This window comes from Corythoichthys intestinalis, chromosome 17 (assembly GCF_030265065.1).
Source record: "Corythoichthys intestinalis isolate RoL2023-P3 chromosome 17, ASM3026506v1, whole genome shotgun sequence".
NCBI lineage: Eukaryota > Metazoa > Chordata > Actinopteri > Syngnathiformes > Syngnathidae > Corythoichthys > Corythoichthys intestinalis.
In genome coordinates this window covers 11,889,338-11,905,222 of record NC_080411.1, presented here as the reverse complement: position 1 = coordinate 11,905,222, position 15,885 = coordinate 11,889,338, and the positions used below count along the sequence as shown (strand labels likewise).

Sequence of the window (15,885 nt, the reverse complement as noted above, 5' to 3'; positions counted from 1 at the left end):
TAAACAAATACAGTACTTATGTACCGTATGTTGAATGTACCGTAATTTCCGGACTATAAGCCTCTACTTTTTTCCCTCATTTTGAATCCTGCGGCTTATTGTCCAGCGCGGCTTATTTGTTGATTTATTTGGGTAATAGATAACACTTTGAGAGCGGCGTCATAAGATCGTCATAATTATGACATGACACGATCATAGGCATTACTGAATGCTTATGTCATGAAGTGTCATCCGGGAAATTATATCATTATCTCCATTTATGTCCAGCTCTGATCGTTTACATCCATTAAAAAGTGAGATAATTTGCCGGATGGCACAAGATGACATCTGTTATAAGCATTCATTAATGCTCATGACAATGTCATGTGTTAATTATGATTATCTCATGACAGTCTTATGACCCCACTTTCAAATAAAGTGTTACCAATTTCCATAACTAGCAATTAATGAGACAACTAGAACAGTAACTGAAGAAATAATTAGCACAGAACATGATTTTTTATTTTATTTACATCTGTAGCGCCGCAATGCATGCTAAGATGCATGTTGGATGAAAACAGTGTTGACAGCAGGTGGCAGCAGAGGTTGACTGTCTCCCTCAACGGAGCAGTGATGGATAAATGAAGCTTCTTGAAGCAATGAAGCTTTGAACCAAATGGCTACAAAGCTTCATGGTGGTTCATTTGGTCTTATGACAGTCGTATGATGTCAAATAAAGTGTTACCGGTTAATATATTTTGGTGTAAATTTCCTATAATATAGTGAGGACAGCTGCGGCTTATAGTCCAATGCAGTGTATCTATGAACAAATGCGGTTTTCGTGCCAAATTCGGTGGGTGGCGGCTTATAGTCGCCTTATAGTGCGAAAATTATGGTATATATCCGTCTTGTCTCATCTTTCCATTCCAACAATAATTTGCAGAAAAATATGGCATATTTTATAGAAGGTTTGAATCGCGATTAATTATTATTAATTGATTTTTAAGCTGTGATCAACTCGATTAAAAATTTTAATCGTTTGACAGCCCTAGTCTATTGATGTCATTGGCATTGAATGAGTGACATGGAGTTGACCACACAGTTTGTTAAATAGTGTTTAATTATTATTATTACTCCTCTGAGTTGCTATTTTTGTGACCATGTTGCGTTAAAGTAATGTCTTTTTCTTTCGCACGCAGCTCCAGTTTTGTCCCTGAAAGACTACCAACGTGTTTCCGTGAAGCCCGGGAGCTCCGCCGAGCTGCCGTGCCTTGTTCGCTCCAACGCGGCACAAGTGACGTGGAAATCTAACGGCTCACTCCTCACCGAAGCCTCGCCCTTCCACTTCATCCGCGAGAACGGCCTGCTCATCTACAGCGTGGCCGCCGAGGACCAGGGCCGCTACGAGTGCTGGTCGGTGGAGTTCGCCAGCGCCGTCGGGAAGAACTTCACGCGCCTCCTGGCGGGATACATCTTGACTCTGGACGTCCCGCACACTTCCGACACTTTCCAGACGCACGGCGTGGAAGGTAAAGTCGTGGCAGACGGCGTGCTAACATCAGCCCTCGCCCCGCAAAATTTTACCGCCGCCGTTCAGCTTACATCCCCGCCCCGCTCGTCACTAACGCCGAGTAGCGGCACAGAGTGGCCTCCCGAGCCGCACGTTCCCCCTGAGAGCAGCTCCCCGGAGGCGGAGTACTTACAGCGCAGCAACGGCACTGCCCTCCTCTTCCTCTTCTTGCTGTTCTTCCTCCTCTTTCTGGCCGCCGTGGCGTACAACTGCTACATGCAGTACCTCCCTCCACCATGCTTACGCTTGCGAGCGGCCTTGTTGGGCACGCACAAGAAGAGCGAAGCCGCCCAACCCGAGTACAGCGCCTGCGAAGCGGGACTCATGGACACCGCCTCGGATAAAATCGCCGCGACGTCGCGGCCCCCGCAGAACAGTAGCACGAACCTCCGCGCTCTGCGCGATACCGGCTACGAGACGGAGCCCGAGTACGTCAACGGACGCGTGCCGTCTCACGGTTTCGGCGACGAAAGCCCGTCCCCGCAGAAGCCCTTCGACGTAGACGGCGACTCCCAGTCCATTCAGTTCGCCGACGCCGACGAGCCTTATTGCTAGAATTTTATCTTTCTGCTTTTTATGTTGCGTTGCGCCCTCTTCAGGGGGGTATACACTCAGATTGCAAAAGGGTTGAAAATTTAGGTTGTTAAATTTAGGCTGGAGTATGTTTGAAATATTCCAAATTACACATTTTTCATGGGAATTTACTAGGTATTGAAGGTAGCTCTCCTTTCCCTTTTTGATGATAGACGTCCAATCATTTGGCTCGTTCTTTTTTAGTTTGACACTAATAGACGTCCAATCCATTTGAACGTCAACCGTTGCCAATAATGGCCAATGAGTTAAAGTGCCTAAGTATTCCCCTAGATTTCTCATGAAAACTTTTAAAATTTGAAAATTCTCAGCTTGTCGCATATAATGGAGAATTAGTATGGAGGACTAAATGGGACAGAATGAAATACAGCTTGTCCATTCCTACGCAGGCGACGTAACCCGAATTTCGTGGAAGTTGGAATTAACCCTTTAAGTACCTCCTAAATCTCAAAATAACTATGCAAAAACATGGATTATACGTTCTTCTTCAAGTGTACGTGGGCTCTTACTCGCGTGCGAAAGTACTACATCCGCTACGATTCCGGTGCCAAAATAAAAGCATGCATCTCAAAACAAAAGTCAACATAATCAAATACACATTTCGCTAAAGTGCAAAACAGTCACATAAAATGAATAAAGTAAAAAAAAAAAACAATGATGAGGGACAATAAGGTACTGTGTACTCAGCTTAAAAACAAAACAAAATGGCGAACGAGACTCCGCTGTCGTAAAGTCGAAATCACATTCATGGGTTCATCGTAACCTGAGGACTCCGGTACCTTTATATGAATACATTTTAAATTAATACTTTAAAAGTGTCATTAGTTAATTAAAATGGGAATTAAATAAAAATGTAGATAGATTTATCTATATATCTACATCTATCTATACATCTCAACAACAACAAAAATGTTTCAATAATTCATTAAAATACTAGTTGAATATAAAAGAAAAAAAATCTATGTCATTGTTTTGCTATTTAATAAGGTATTTCATGGGCATGTGTTGCAGCACTTATTCGTCTGTCAAACTCATCCATTAAAGTCAGTGGGCGGGACTAACACCTGATTGGTTACCCAGCCTATCAAGCCAAAACTGATCGGTTTTAGTAGAGGTGTGCAAAATTTCCGATTCTTAGATTATTCGCGATTCGGCCGTGGAACATTCGAGAACGATTCACAAACATCCAAATTCCGATTATTGAAATATGCCAAGTAAAGCGGAAGTACAACACACTCAGCGCGCCGCGCAGTCTTCGGGACAATGAGGAACGGAGCGAGAGTAGCTAAACATCATGCTTCTCATTACCCGGCCCCTCGGGTAATGCCAATGCTCAACTCACGGCTGTAGCTCAACTCATGCCACGAGATAAAAAAACACAACAACATATCTGACTGCTGCCGAAAAGCTGCTACAAAGTACATCCACATAATGTTACGGTAGATATCATTTATATAGGACTAGATGCAATATAGATTCGGTAGGGTTAGCAGCACATCTACAAAAATCTAGATGCGGGCGTTAGTAAACGGCCGCCATCTTAAAGCAGTACACTTCCCTGCAAGGCTGTTGTAGCGAACCTTCCAAGCAAACCTAATTAACTTTTTATCTAAAATACTCCTAAATCGGTAAAATATTGACTTGAATCTATCTTTAAAATAGTTTTAAACCTTTCACATGAAAAATAATAATAATAATAATAATAATAAAAAAACCCTGCTGATACAGAATGGGGACTGGAGTTTTTCATTTACTGTTATTTTTGTATATTTTTTTACTGCTATATGTTAACTTAATACTGAAATAGTAGTTTGGTTTAGCCTGAGAGGATTTTTGAACAATTTTGGAACTAATGTACAAAACATTAAAAAAAAAAAAAAAAAAAGGAGGGGGGTGCATCAATAATCGTTTTATAATCGAATCGGAGCCTCTGAATCGTAATCGTAATCGAATCGTTAGGTGCCCAAAGATTCCCAGCTCTGGATTTTAGAGCCAGTAAACATATTCCGACACACTAGGAAGCGCTTCCTTTACTTTGGTCAAACAAGTGGAGGACAAGTGGCACCTACCGTAATTTCTGGACTATAAGGCGCACCTGTCTATAAGCCGCCAGCCACTAAATTTGATATGAAAACGGCATTTGTTCATAGATAAGCCGCACTGGACGATAAGCCGCAGTTGTCCTCATTGTATTATGGGATATTTACACCAAAAGATATTAACTGGTAACACTTAATTTGACAATGGCATCATAAGACTGTCATAAAACCAAATGAACCACCATTAAGCTTTGAACCAATTTGGTGCAAAGCCTTATTGTTTTAAAAATCTTCATTTGGCCATCACTGCTCCCTTGGGGGAGACAGTCAACCTCTGCTGCCACCTGCTGTCAACACTGTTGTCATCCAACATTCCTCCTACCATGCATTGCAGCGCTACAGATGTAAAAACAATCAAAATTCATGTTCTGTGCCAATTATTTCTTCAGTTACTGTTCCAGTTGTTTTATTAATTGCTAGTTATGGTATTTGGTAACATTTTTTTGGATAGTGGTGTCATAATACTGTCATAATTATTACATGACACTGTCATAGGCATTATTGAATGCTTATAATAGATGTCGGTTAGTGTCATCCAGCAAATTACCTCACTTTTGAATGGACGTAAAAGATCTGAGTTGGACATAAATGGAGTTAGTGATATAATATGCAACATGACACATCTTGACATCTGTCATAATAATTCAGTAATGCCCATGACAGTGTCGTGTCATGTCATAATTATGTCATAATTATATCATAATTAAATAAGACTCTTATGAGAGTCTTATGATGCCGCTGTCAAACAAAGTGTTACCTATTAAACCAAATAAATCATCAAATAAGCCCCACTGGACTATAAGCCACAGGATTCAAAATGAGGGAAAAAAGTAGCAGTATATAGTCCGAAAATTAGGGTAGTTAATACAGGTAGTCCCCAGATTACGAGCAAGTTCCGTTCCTACGCTGGCGACGAACCCCAATTTCCACTTAAGTCAGAATTAACCCTTTAAGTACCCTAAAATCTCAAAATAACTATCCAAAAACATGTATTTTACATGATTGAACTGTCATCACCAAGACGTTGGAGCTAGACAGCGAGCTAAGCTCCAAAATGACGATGCCATACGTCAGTGTGGTTTGCTGACTTTATTCAGCTGCTCGTGACATCAACACTTGCAGAATGAAACTAAAATAAAAATGAAATTGAATCAGTTTCATCTTCAATAGCAGCAATTCAAATTTGCCTTTGTAACTAACTGCTGATACGGCAATACCAATCCACACAAACGATTAGTGTGTATCTGTTAGCGTCCATTCATCATCAAAAACAATCACATGAACTCGCCCCAAGTGCTCGACCACAATTGAAAACACATGATAAACAGTACAAAAGGTGTTTTATACAGGCGTTGCCTCTGTGGATGCTTCACAAAAAACAAATGTGCACGCAGGCTTGCAGCTGCAAAGTATTCCCTCTCGACCTGTCTATGTTAGGGGTGTCAAACGATTAAAATTTTTAATCGAGTTAATTGCAGCTTAAAAATTAATTAATCGCAAATAATCGCTATTCAAACCATCTCTAAAATATTCCATATTTTTCTGTAAATTATTGTTGGAATGGAAAGATAAGACAAGATGGATATATACATTCAACATATACGGTACGTAAGTACTGTATTTGTTTATTATAACAATAAATCAACAAGATGGCATTACCATTATTAACATTCTGTTATAGTTCTTAAAAGATAAATGTTAGTACAAGTTATAGAAATTTTATATTAAAACCCCTCTTAATGTTTTCGTTTTAATAGAATTTGTAAAATTTTCAATAAAAAAATAAACTAGTAGCCCGCCATTGTTGATATCAATAATTAGTTACACAATGCTCGTGGGTGCTGAAGCCTATAAAATCAGTCGCACCCAAGCGCCAGCAGAGGGCGATAAAACTCCGAAAAACACAACAAATACACATTTCACTTTGCTGTCATTTTAATCTGTTTGAGTGGGGCATTTGTGCGTTAAATGCGTCAAATATTTTAACGTGATTAATTTTAAAAAATAATTACCGCCCGTTAACGGGATAATTTTGACAGCTCTCGTATATGTTTTTACATTTAGTAAGCTTGCAATATAATAAATTGATTACATTTTAATTTATTATAATTTATTTCCATTTTAATTAAGGACACATTTAAGTATTTAAAGATGTATAACTATTTACTTCTGTCACATTTGATCCTCCACAGATTAGGGCCAGCAAAAAAAACAAAAAAAGAAAAATTTGTTCAGAATCCTCTCTGTTAAGTCAGTAATATCACTCTAAAAGTGAGAATCCTGCCAACCATTGTTTTCTTTACTGGCCCTAATCCTCTTTTGTATTTATCCAATCTTGAAAATGTGACTTTACTTCAATAAACCAAATTCCTGTTGCAGTACCAAGCTTAACCTATAAGTGGCAGCACAGTGCCTCATTACATACTGACTGCTAAGGAATACAAAGAAGAAAGTGGCGATGAAAATGTAAAAAGCTAAGCTAATTATGATCATTATCTCTATGTAATGGAGTAGTGATTCTTGCCCTTTTAAATATTATTGTGACAAATGGTGTTATACTTATATAGCGCTTTTCCACCTTTCAAGGCGCTCAAAGCGCTTTACACTATCTCACCATCCACCTACTGGTGACGCAGCACCAGGAGCAACGTGGGGTTCAGTATCTTGCTCAAGGACACTTAGGCGAGTTCATCAGGGCGGAGAATTGAACCCACAACCTCTGGGTTGGGGGACAACTACTCTAACCACTGAGCCACGCCACCCCAAATGACAGTTTTGATTATTGCTAACGATGTAGTAACAATTGTTGCTATATTAGCCTAATTAGGCTTTTTTTTTTTTAGCCTAATGATTTGATTGTTGCTAGAATTGTTGCCAAAATTGTCCCAATTGTCAGTATGTGTGTGTACCCCGCTTTAGCTTAAGACCAGCAATGCTCTTTCCTAAATTCCAAATTGGAAACATTGTTTACCAAATTGGTAAGTTATATAGATGTTTTCCGAATTGGACTCAGTTTTCTTTGTACAGGCTGAGCAAGTCATTCATTTTAAGTTTTTTTGTTTGTTTGTTTGTTTCCTGCATCCTGGGCCAATGGATCGCAAAAATTCTCAGGGAAGGTTTCAACCTAGCATGTCATTGCCTAGCTTAAGTCTTGGGAGTACAGAATAGGGGATTGAAAATCGACTAATTGCCAAGAAACTTCTATGGTATGTTGAGAGGGAAAAAATGCAGTTTTTTTCTTGCCATGTTGTTCCTTCACAACATCCCTTTTGCTCAATCTTCCACTCTATCCACTTTTTTTGTTTTTAAATTAGTGTACATCCCGCTAATAGACGTAATTCATAAATACTTGACTCGATCTTATTTAAAAGAATCATTCATAAAAGACTGCCTGATCTAAATGTAACTGTTTTCGTAACCTAAAAAGCAGCGCCTTCCGAGGGACCTAAACTTTTTCACTGCCATTGACGGCGATAGATGTCCAATCCATTTTGACTAGGCAATCTGCAGGTGAATGCTCATCTTGCAGTACCATTGACTTGGATAGACGTTCAATTCATTTCAACTGGGAGGGGCGAATGAACCATCCATTCACCCCTCCCAGTTGAAATGAATTGGACATCTATCCCCATCAATGGCAGCCAGTGGGAAATGAAAAAATATCCTCTCTTCCATTACGATTAAGAGTTGTGCAAAAATCAAATTTACCCCATGACGAAAAATTTGCAATCAAATATCGTGTCCGGATACATTTCAGTATCATTACTTCAATACTTTTCGATACGATCATTCGCTGCCAGCCTCTCCCAGTCAAAGTGGAATGAATGTCTATCTTGAAGTGAAAGTTTCTAAGGTGAGAGTTTGTTCGAGAAGCATTTGGAAAATAAACTTTCACCTTGTCCGTGAGTTAACAATTAAGTTTTTAAAGTTTTGTACCGCAAAGTTCCACAAATACTGTAGTTTTTCTCAGTTTTAAAACAAATTTGCTCATAAATATATTCTCAATAAAAAACAAAACAAATGTACCAAGACTAGGCAGGTAAATGGTTATTTTTGAGTTAATTTAAATGTGTACAGATTAGAGATGTCCCGATCCGATCACGTGATCGTAAATCGGGCTGATCGCGCCATTTTTCAAAGGATCGAAATTGGGTGAAAATGATTGGGTTTTTAATTTTTAAAAAATCTCTGCATCATACTCGCACAGTGTCTCGCTCCCCCTTCCTGCTGCTTTTCTTGCTCACCAAGCAGCTGCTTGTTAATGTTAACGATGCGAATAATAATTGTCCACTCGGGGGGTGCGTTCATTCTCATCGCACCTGTTCCCTGTTCACATTTGTTCCACGACTGAGCCAAGCCTGTTATTTGCTCCGCCTACTTCTTTTAAACACAATTGTTACTTGTTAGACTGGTAAAATATATATTTTTGGGAATAAATATGTTTCCGCTGTGTTTTCATAAATGAAGCGGGAATCGGGTGTTAAAGTGAATTATTCTTGTCTTTTATTTATTTATTTTTCCTCCTCCATCATGTCGTAGTTTGTTTCCACTGTCCTCAATTCTACTTTTTTCCTCCTTTTTCCCCACCATTCCCATCCTTCTTCCGCAGCATCTTCATCTGTCTTCCCTTCCTCTACTTTTACTTCCTCTTCCTCCACCAAACCTCGCATGAAGGCTGGCGAGGCAGAAGTGAGGCTGTTGCCCCCCCTTCTGAAGGACCAGGCATGGGGGCTTCACGCCCACGAGGCCTTCCTGCTCTTCTGCCTGGCCCTCGGTGAGTGATGCCCTCCAACCCCACCCTAAAAAAACGCTGAACCCTGCTGCTCATATGTGACTGGACTCCCCCCTTGCATGGCCTGACTAACATTGTGGCCTGCTCTGAGCCATCTAACTTTGAAAATGGCGGCATTGGAAGAAAAAGCTGACATTAGGCCTCTGAATGTCAATGATGGTGCAGTGTTTTTGCTGTTTTTTTTTTTTTTTTAATCTATGGTAGGCCTACTGTTGCATCTAACCATGTCAACTGGGCCATTTTTGTGCCTGCCTGTGAAGATATTTGTTTGTATATATGGGGAAATTACATGTAAATAAACAGGGTCATTGATTAGGTATGTACAGTAGGTAGGGAAGTGAAATAAAAGGTGTCAAATGTGTATAGCAATGGCTTGTTTGCTTTTTGTCTGTAACAACACATTAGAAGTAGAGATGAAGAGATTTTGCATGTGGAAAAAAAATCAATTTTCACCACACTTGAAGAAGAAAGAACCAAGAGAACATCCTAAACCTTAGGCGACATGGTACCGACCCTCATTTTCATCCAAAAATGCTTTTAAATGCTAAAGGTTCTATAGTTTTTGCTAAAAACTGCAAAATTTGGAAAATTAAAACAAGCAAACAAACAAACAAACACAAACATTTGCAAAACCACAAAAGACTGCAAAAAAACTTTAACAAAATTAGCATGTACTACGAAAAATCTAGGGAAAAAACGCCAAAGGAAAATGCTCTAAAAGGCAACCTCACTGTGAAACAAAATATGGCAAAACACACAAAAAACTAATATTAAATATATAACTGACATAAACCACGAAAAATCTGGGAAAATAAAAAAAAAAATGTGAAAAAAATATACTGCGTAACAAAAATGGCAAAACTGCAAAAAAAAAAAAAAAAAAAACACAACCGTAAATGAAAAACTAGCATAAAATGAAACGGAACAACAAACAAAACAAACGTGAAATGCTCTAAAAGGCACAACAACAAAAAAACTGAAACAGAAAATATTGCAAAACAGCAAAAAAAACCACAACTGCAAAACACAGAAAAAACCATTAAATATACAACTGACATAAACCACGAAAAATATGGGGGGGAAAAAAGTGGAAAAAAAGGCACTGCGTAACAAAAATGCTAAAATTGCAAAAACAAAGAGACAAAAAAAAAAAACACAACCGTAAAAGGAAAACTAACACACCACCCAAAATCTGGGAAAATGAAACAAAAAAACAAATGTGAAATGCTCTAAAAGGCCCCCCAAAAAACACAAAAAATGGCAAAACCGCCGATAATTTGCAGAAAACGCAAAAAGCGTAAAAAAAAAAAAAAAAAAACGCATAAACCACCAAAAATCTGGAAAAAAGAATAAAAGAAAATTGCAAAAAAAATAATGCAAAAGCAAAAAAATAAATAAATCCACTGCGAACCATAAAAAGGCAAAACTGCAAGAAACACAAAGACCGTTATAAAAAAAGAAAAACAAGCATAAACCACAAAAGAATCTGGGAAAATGAAAAATAAAAACTGTTGAATGCTCTAAAAGGCAAAAAAAAAAAAAAAAAAAAACCTGTGAAAACCAAAAATTGGCGGAAACGCAAAAGAAAAAAAAAACACAATAACTAGCATAAACCCTGAAAATCTAGGGAAAAAAGAGGGGAAAAAACACTCTTAAAGGCAAAAAAAATGGCAAAACAGAAAAAAAAAAATGCAAAAAACACAAAAACCTTTAAAAAAAAAAAAAAAAAAAATTGGCAAAAACCATGAAAAATTTTGGAAAATAGCAAAAAACACCCAGTGAAATAACAAAAATGCAAAACCGTAAAAACTGCAAAAAATGTAAAATGAAAACACCATTACCAGAAAAAAAAAACATACCAAATCATGAAAAACGGAAAAAAACCATGGGCACTCATCGACGACTCTAAACGTCCAATCTTTTTTGCATTGGAGGTACGAATAAACGGAACAACAGCGAAAGCATGGAAACTCACTAGTCACGAACTTCATCGTTGGAACATGACGAAACAAAACGCGGCACCGAATAATGATGTCCTGGTGGCCTAGAATGAATACGTAATGTCTCTTTTAAATACTTACAAGCTGTCGATTTACCGGCCTTTTAGACCGTAATGAGGCGCCCTTATACAAGCCAAGTTCAGCAATATGGCGACTCTTATCAACACGCCCAATCGAATCACCATTGATTGTTTGCTTATTTGGTCCACATGAAAAGTTCCCTTGTGTCCCTCAGGTCCTAGCGACATGCACATTGACTGGCTCATAGACGGGCGAAACATGGATACACCCGTAACAGAATACCGCCTCGTGCTGGCTGGCAACACGGTTCTAGTGAGCAGCCAGATGCGGGCCGGTCCGTTGTACCGGGATGCCCGTTATGGCTGCGTGGCCCGGGCCGGTACGGGGAGCGACGCGTCACACGTGGACCTCCGCCTTGCCGTCGGAGGTACCTTTAGCCCGACAAGGGTGTCTGATCCTTTTGTGTCAAGGCCGGTGTGATTGTTGGTTGTTCGACAGATGAGGGTGGCGCTCCGTCCAGGGATTTGAACCAATGGAGGAGCGCGCTCACACAGCACGAACAGCTGCTAAAAAGATGGGAAAAGTCTTGGGTAGGTGCAAGTATCGTTTTCTAACCCGACGCTTAACCCGCCCCTTAACGGCATCATTCATTACTACATTTTCTAATAATTTCCTGTTTTAACCTTTAAAAGGACAGAGGTCACTACAGTGGTACTTTTCAAAAGTTAGCATTAGCCAAGGGCGTAGGTTTGCATAGGGACGGTAGGGACATAACACTACCAACTTTTCAGAATGCTCAAATTGTCCCCACCAACTTTTAAGCAACCTTATTTTCATTATATAATGACTTCAGTTATATCAGTCATTTAGATTGTCTTCCCATATGTTGTAAGGATAGCATTGACCCTACCATTTTTAACACTGTAAGTCCCAGTTTTTTTGGGGGATATAAAGAAAGACCAGAAAGGCGTCAAACGACTCCAATACCGAACTGACTACTTGGCTTTGTCAAACAATAGACCACTCAATCAAGCATACAACCCATCTACACACTCCTGTATAGTCGCTGCCTATGTGTGAAGAGGGGGTTTCACTCTGGATAGCTGCAATTAGCATCTTGAATATTTGCAAATTCAGGGCTCCCTTTGCTTTGTCAAACACGGAGGAACACGGAGATTGCCAGTCGCCGTGTTCTACATTATGATTGACATGGCAGCAGTTGAATGCATGCTCTATGTCTTGTATCAGGCATGCACTGGAAGGCAAGAAAGACGGGTGGACTTCTTGGTGGGTCTTGCAAAGGAATTGGCTTACTCTCATGTGGGTGCAAAGAAGGCGAAGAAGGAAAAATTGCTTCGGCAACAACCTCCAACACCTAGGGCGTAGTGTCATAGGTCTCCACATAAAAAATGTTTTGCTTTTTATTACACTGCCCCTCGCACTGTAGGCAAACTGCAGCTTTTGGAAGATGTAAAAAGGTTCTCCTCCTGATAGCCTGCCTGAGCAGTCCACTGTCCGACAAGCAACAACTGTTTTGTCCAACTGGACAAGCCTATTCGGAAGGGGGAGAGAAAATGACCTCTAAATGTGTTCATTGCCTCAGACAACCATCCAATGGCACCTTTCTGTCTTCACACAGTTTACACACACATACAGTATATGTGAGACATACTGCAAGTCTGACCTCAGTATGGTTCCATGGATGAAGTTAAAAAAAAAAAAAAAAAAAACTGACTAGCGTGTTCCATTTGGTGTACACAGAGGATAAAACTGGAAGAGTTGAAGGGACAAGTAAACACTTAAAAAGAAAAGTCACATCCTGTCAGTAGTTTGGTCTATTTTATGGTGGCTTTTTCACCACAAACTGTTTTCTGGGCTTCTTTTGTGACAACAGGCCAGCTAGAATAACACCAGTTTACCCTTCCCCATCAGCCAAGGCACCCCTGCCCTGCAAACACTAAAGATGCTTATTGGAGCAATACAACCTTGTGGTTTTGCTAGTGTGAATGGGAATGACAAATAAGGACAATAATGCTCAAAAAAGATTACAAGAGTGATTTGTATCAACTGATCCACCTTTGGTACTTCTAGGGTTTAAGTGAATTACTTTCATTGTGTTCAGACTTGCTTGACCATTTACATTTGCAGCAGCCATTGTAAGTAATGTAAAAAGACGTCAATGTTCTAGCGGTGGTGAACACACCACTAATTTTGCTACTGAAAGTCCGACCTGCATCAGCGTTAGCATAACATTAATCTGTGTGAATTTCTCGAACTCGAGTAGGAAGCTGCTTTGAGAGAAATATTCTCTTGTATGTGTATTCTACTGTTAACGTTATTTAAACTGTGAGAAATGGAGTGAACCGAGGTTTACCCCCTTCTCCCCAATTTTAATTTTATTTATGTGGTCTTAAATCAGCCCAAAGGAGATTTAATTTTTGGTTTAGTTTGGATGTGCTTGTGTACAAAAACAGTAGTGTTTTACCTGAAGGAATACTCCATTTTTATTTATTTTTGTTATTTCCTGACTAAGACGTTTTTTTCTTTAATATTTAATTTATTTAGACACAATTTGAAGTGGTCTAAAGACAAATGTTTTTTTTTTTTTGCTTTCTTGTGTATGTTCATATAACATGTTCAAATATTGGAATTTAAATTGGCTGATAAACAAAAAAAGTAACATTTTAAAATGGTACTTTTTTGGCCAATCAATCGTCATTTATACATTCATACAGGATGAATTTCCAATTGCCAAAATTTCCCATTGATTTCCAATGGCCCTATTAGCCATTCATTTCAATGGCATAAAAACTTCCATTCACTCCTATTGATTTCCAAACCAAGTCACTCGAGATCAAGTGACCCCGAAATGTCAAACGCAGGGCCCAAAATATTGTCCCGCCGGCCAAAATTCAAAATTCAATTCCCCTGTGCCACAAGTTTGAGATCCCTGTCCTCTTTGAATGTACTAAAAACATTTATAGGAAAAAAATAATAATCATAATCCCTGCATGAACTGGTAAATGACAAAAATCAACACACATGCTAACGACGGGTTTAAACACCAATTTCATGACGATATCGATTTTTTAGAAAACGATACGATTTGATGGATGAATCGTTACACATCTAAGGCTAACGTTCCCTTAGCCGTCCTTTTAAACCAACCGTGAAGTAAATACAGTAAACATTTATCATACAATGTTGTTTGTTAGCATCTCTCCCGCTATCGTGATCGCTAACCTGGTCGCATGGTGTTTGCAATACCTTTAGCGGAAAATCGGCTATGCTCATCATGCCAAACCATTTGCCGTGCATTTATTGTTTGATGCTTATTTCACGTTTTGTGTATCTACGCCACAGGAAAGCTGTAATGGCCACTGAGGAAAACCAAAATGACACCAAGCATCCCTTCACAATTCGAAGTGGAATAAGCCAACCTGGGCCTCTTTTTCTTTTGTATTTTTATTTATGAGAATGAAAATGCACTAAGGACCCGATTTGGGAATCTTTATGGGGGAAGCAAGGCAAAAAGATGTGAAGGGAAACGTACAAGGACAACAAAAATGGTGGCGTTTGCCTACAGTGATGAATGGAAATGCTGCATTTTAAAAAGCTGGTTTAATGTTTTACCATTTGGACTTGTCGGTTTGATTAAACTTTGATACCTGCTGCATTTCCGCTGTTTTCTATTTTATTTCTGCAACATATTCATGTGCGTTTGACGAGGTAAAATAAATAAAAGAGAACTTAATTTGTGCTAATTTGTACTCGTTTCTTTGTGTGACGGCGCTGTTGTTATAATGCTACTCTGGCGTCCTCTTGTGTCCAAATAAAGAACAACAGTGCTACAACAAGCGACTTTTTGCCTTTTTTTTCCCCATCACCACCGGCCCAACCTTAACGTCATGGCTTATTTTATTAGCTTTGAATTATTTTTCTTGAATTTAATATATTAGTTACTTGTACAACAACCATTAAGGCAATTTCCAGAAATGTGACATGAGTGACAAAAGCGAAGAAGCCATTTATTAAAATAAAATAAAATATACATTCAGTCATGTCAAAAATTAGGACACCCTATGGAAGCCTGTGTGTTTTCTAACACATATGGTAATATGGATATTTAATGTCGATTTGAAAAATCTTGAGAGATTCAAGTAATGGAACCAAACAATTAAAACTGGGAAAAAATATATACATATGTATATTTTTTTTTATAACTTTCTGTAAAATGTAATTTTAATTAAATGCAATTTATGTTGAGGAATAAATTAGGACACCTACTCAGATTCAATCCCACTTAAAATGGCTAAAATCACATCAGGTGCACATGAAAAGAACATCATTACCCAGTGTTTTGAAGGAGGCTTGCCTAATTTAAACCTCACATTTAGTTTGGTGTGTCCCTGACTGTTCAAATGAGAGAAAACACCATGGTGAAATCAAAGGAGCTATCTGAGGCGTTCAGAAAGGAGATTGTAGACGCTTATGAGTCTGGTAAGGGGTTTCAAAAGAATATAAAATCAGCCATTCTACTGTCTGGGAAAAAAAGTCTACAAGTGAAGGACATTCAAAACAACTGCCAACATGCCCAGGTCTGGCCACCTGAGAGCAGAGCGCAATATGCTAAAAGAAGTCTCCAAAAACCCTAAAATGTCATCACGGGACCTACAGCAGGCTCTTGCTACTGTTGTTGTGAAAGTGCATGCTTCTACAATCAGAAAGAGACTTCACAAGTTTAACCTTCATGGGACTTTCCAAGAAGCTCTCCAAGAAGAACATGAGGGCCGGACTGAAGTTTGCGAGTTAACGTAGGCAAAGACCAGGACT

General features: G+C 39.0%; 1 protein-coding gene across 8 annotated transcripts in view; it reads left to right on the top strand.

The window, feature by feature from the left end:
• Positions 1-15,131, top strand: part of sema4d (sema domain, immunoglobulin domain (Ig), transmembrane domain (TM) and short cytoplasmic domain, (semaphorin) 4D) — a 93,102-nt gene extending 77,971 nt beyond the window's left edge. For 5 of the 8 annotated variants that reach the window (XM_057818322.1, XM_057818324.1, XM_057818323.1 and 2 more), the window contains one exon: positions 1,179-8,989. In XM_057818322.1, the coding sequence (XP_057674305.1) occupies positions 1,179-2,104 (926 nt within the window). In that variant the 3' untranslated portion in view covers positions 2,105-8,989. Of the gene's footprint in view, positions 1-1,178; positions 9,393-11,266; positions 11,480-11,550; positions 11,643-12,300 lie in introns of those variants that run through there. The other 3 variants (XM_057818327.1, XM_057818328.1, XM_057818329.1) reach the window with 3 other exon arrangements.
• Positions 15,132-15,885: the final 754 nt, after the last annotated feature.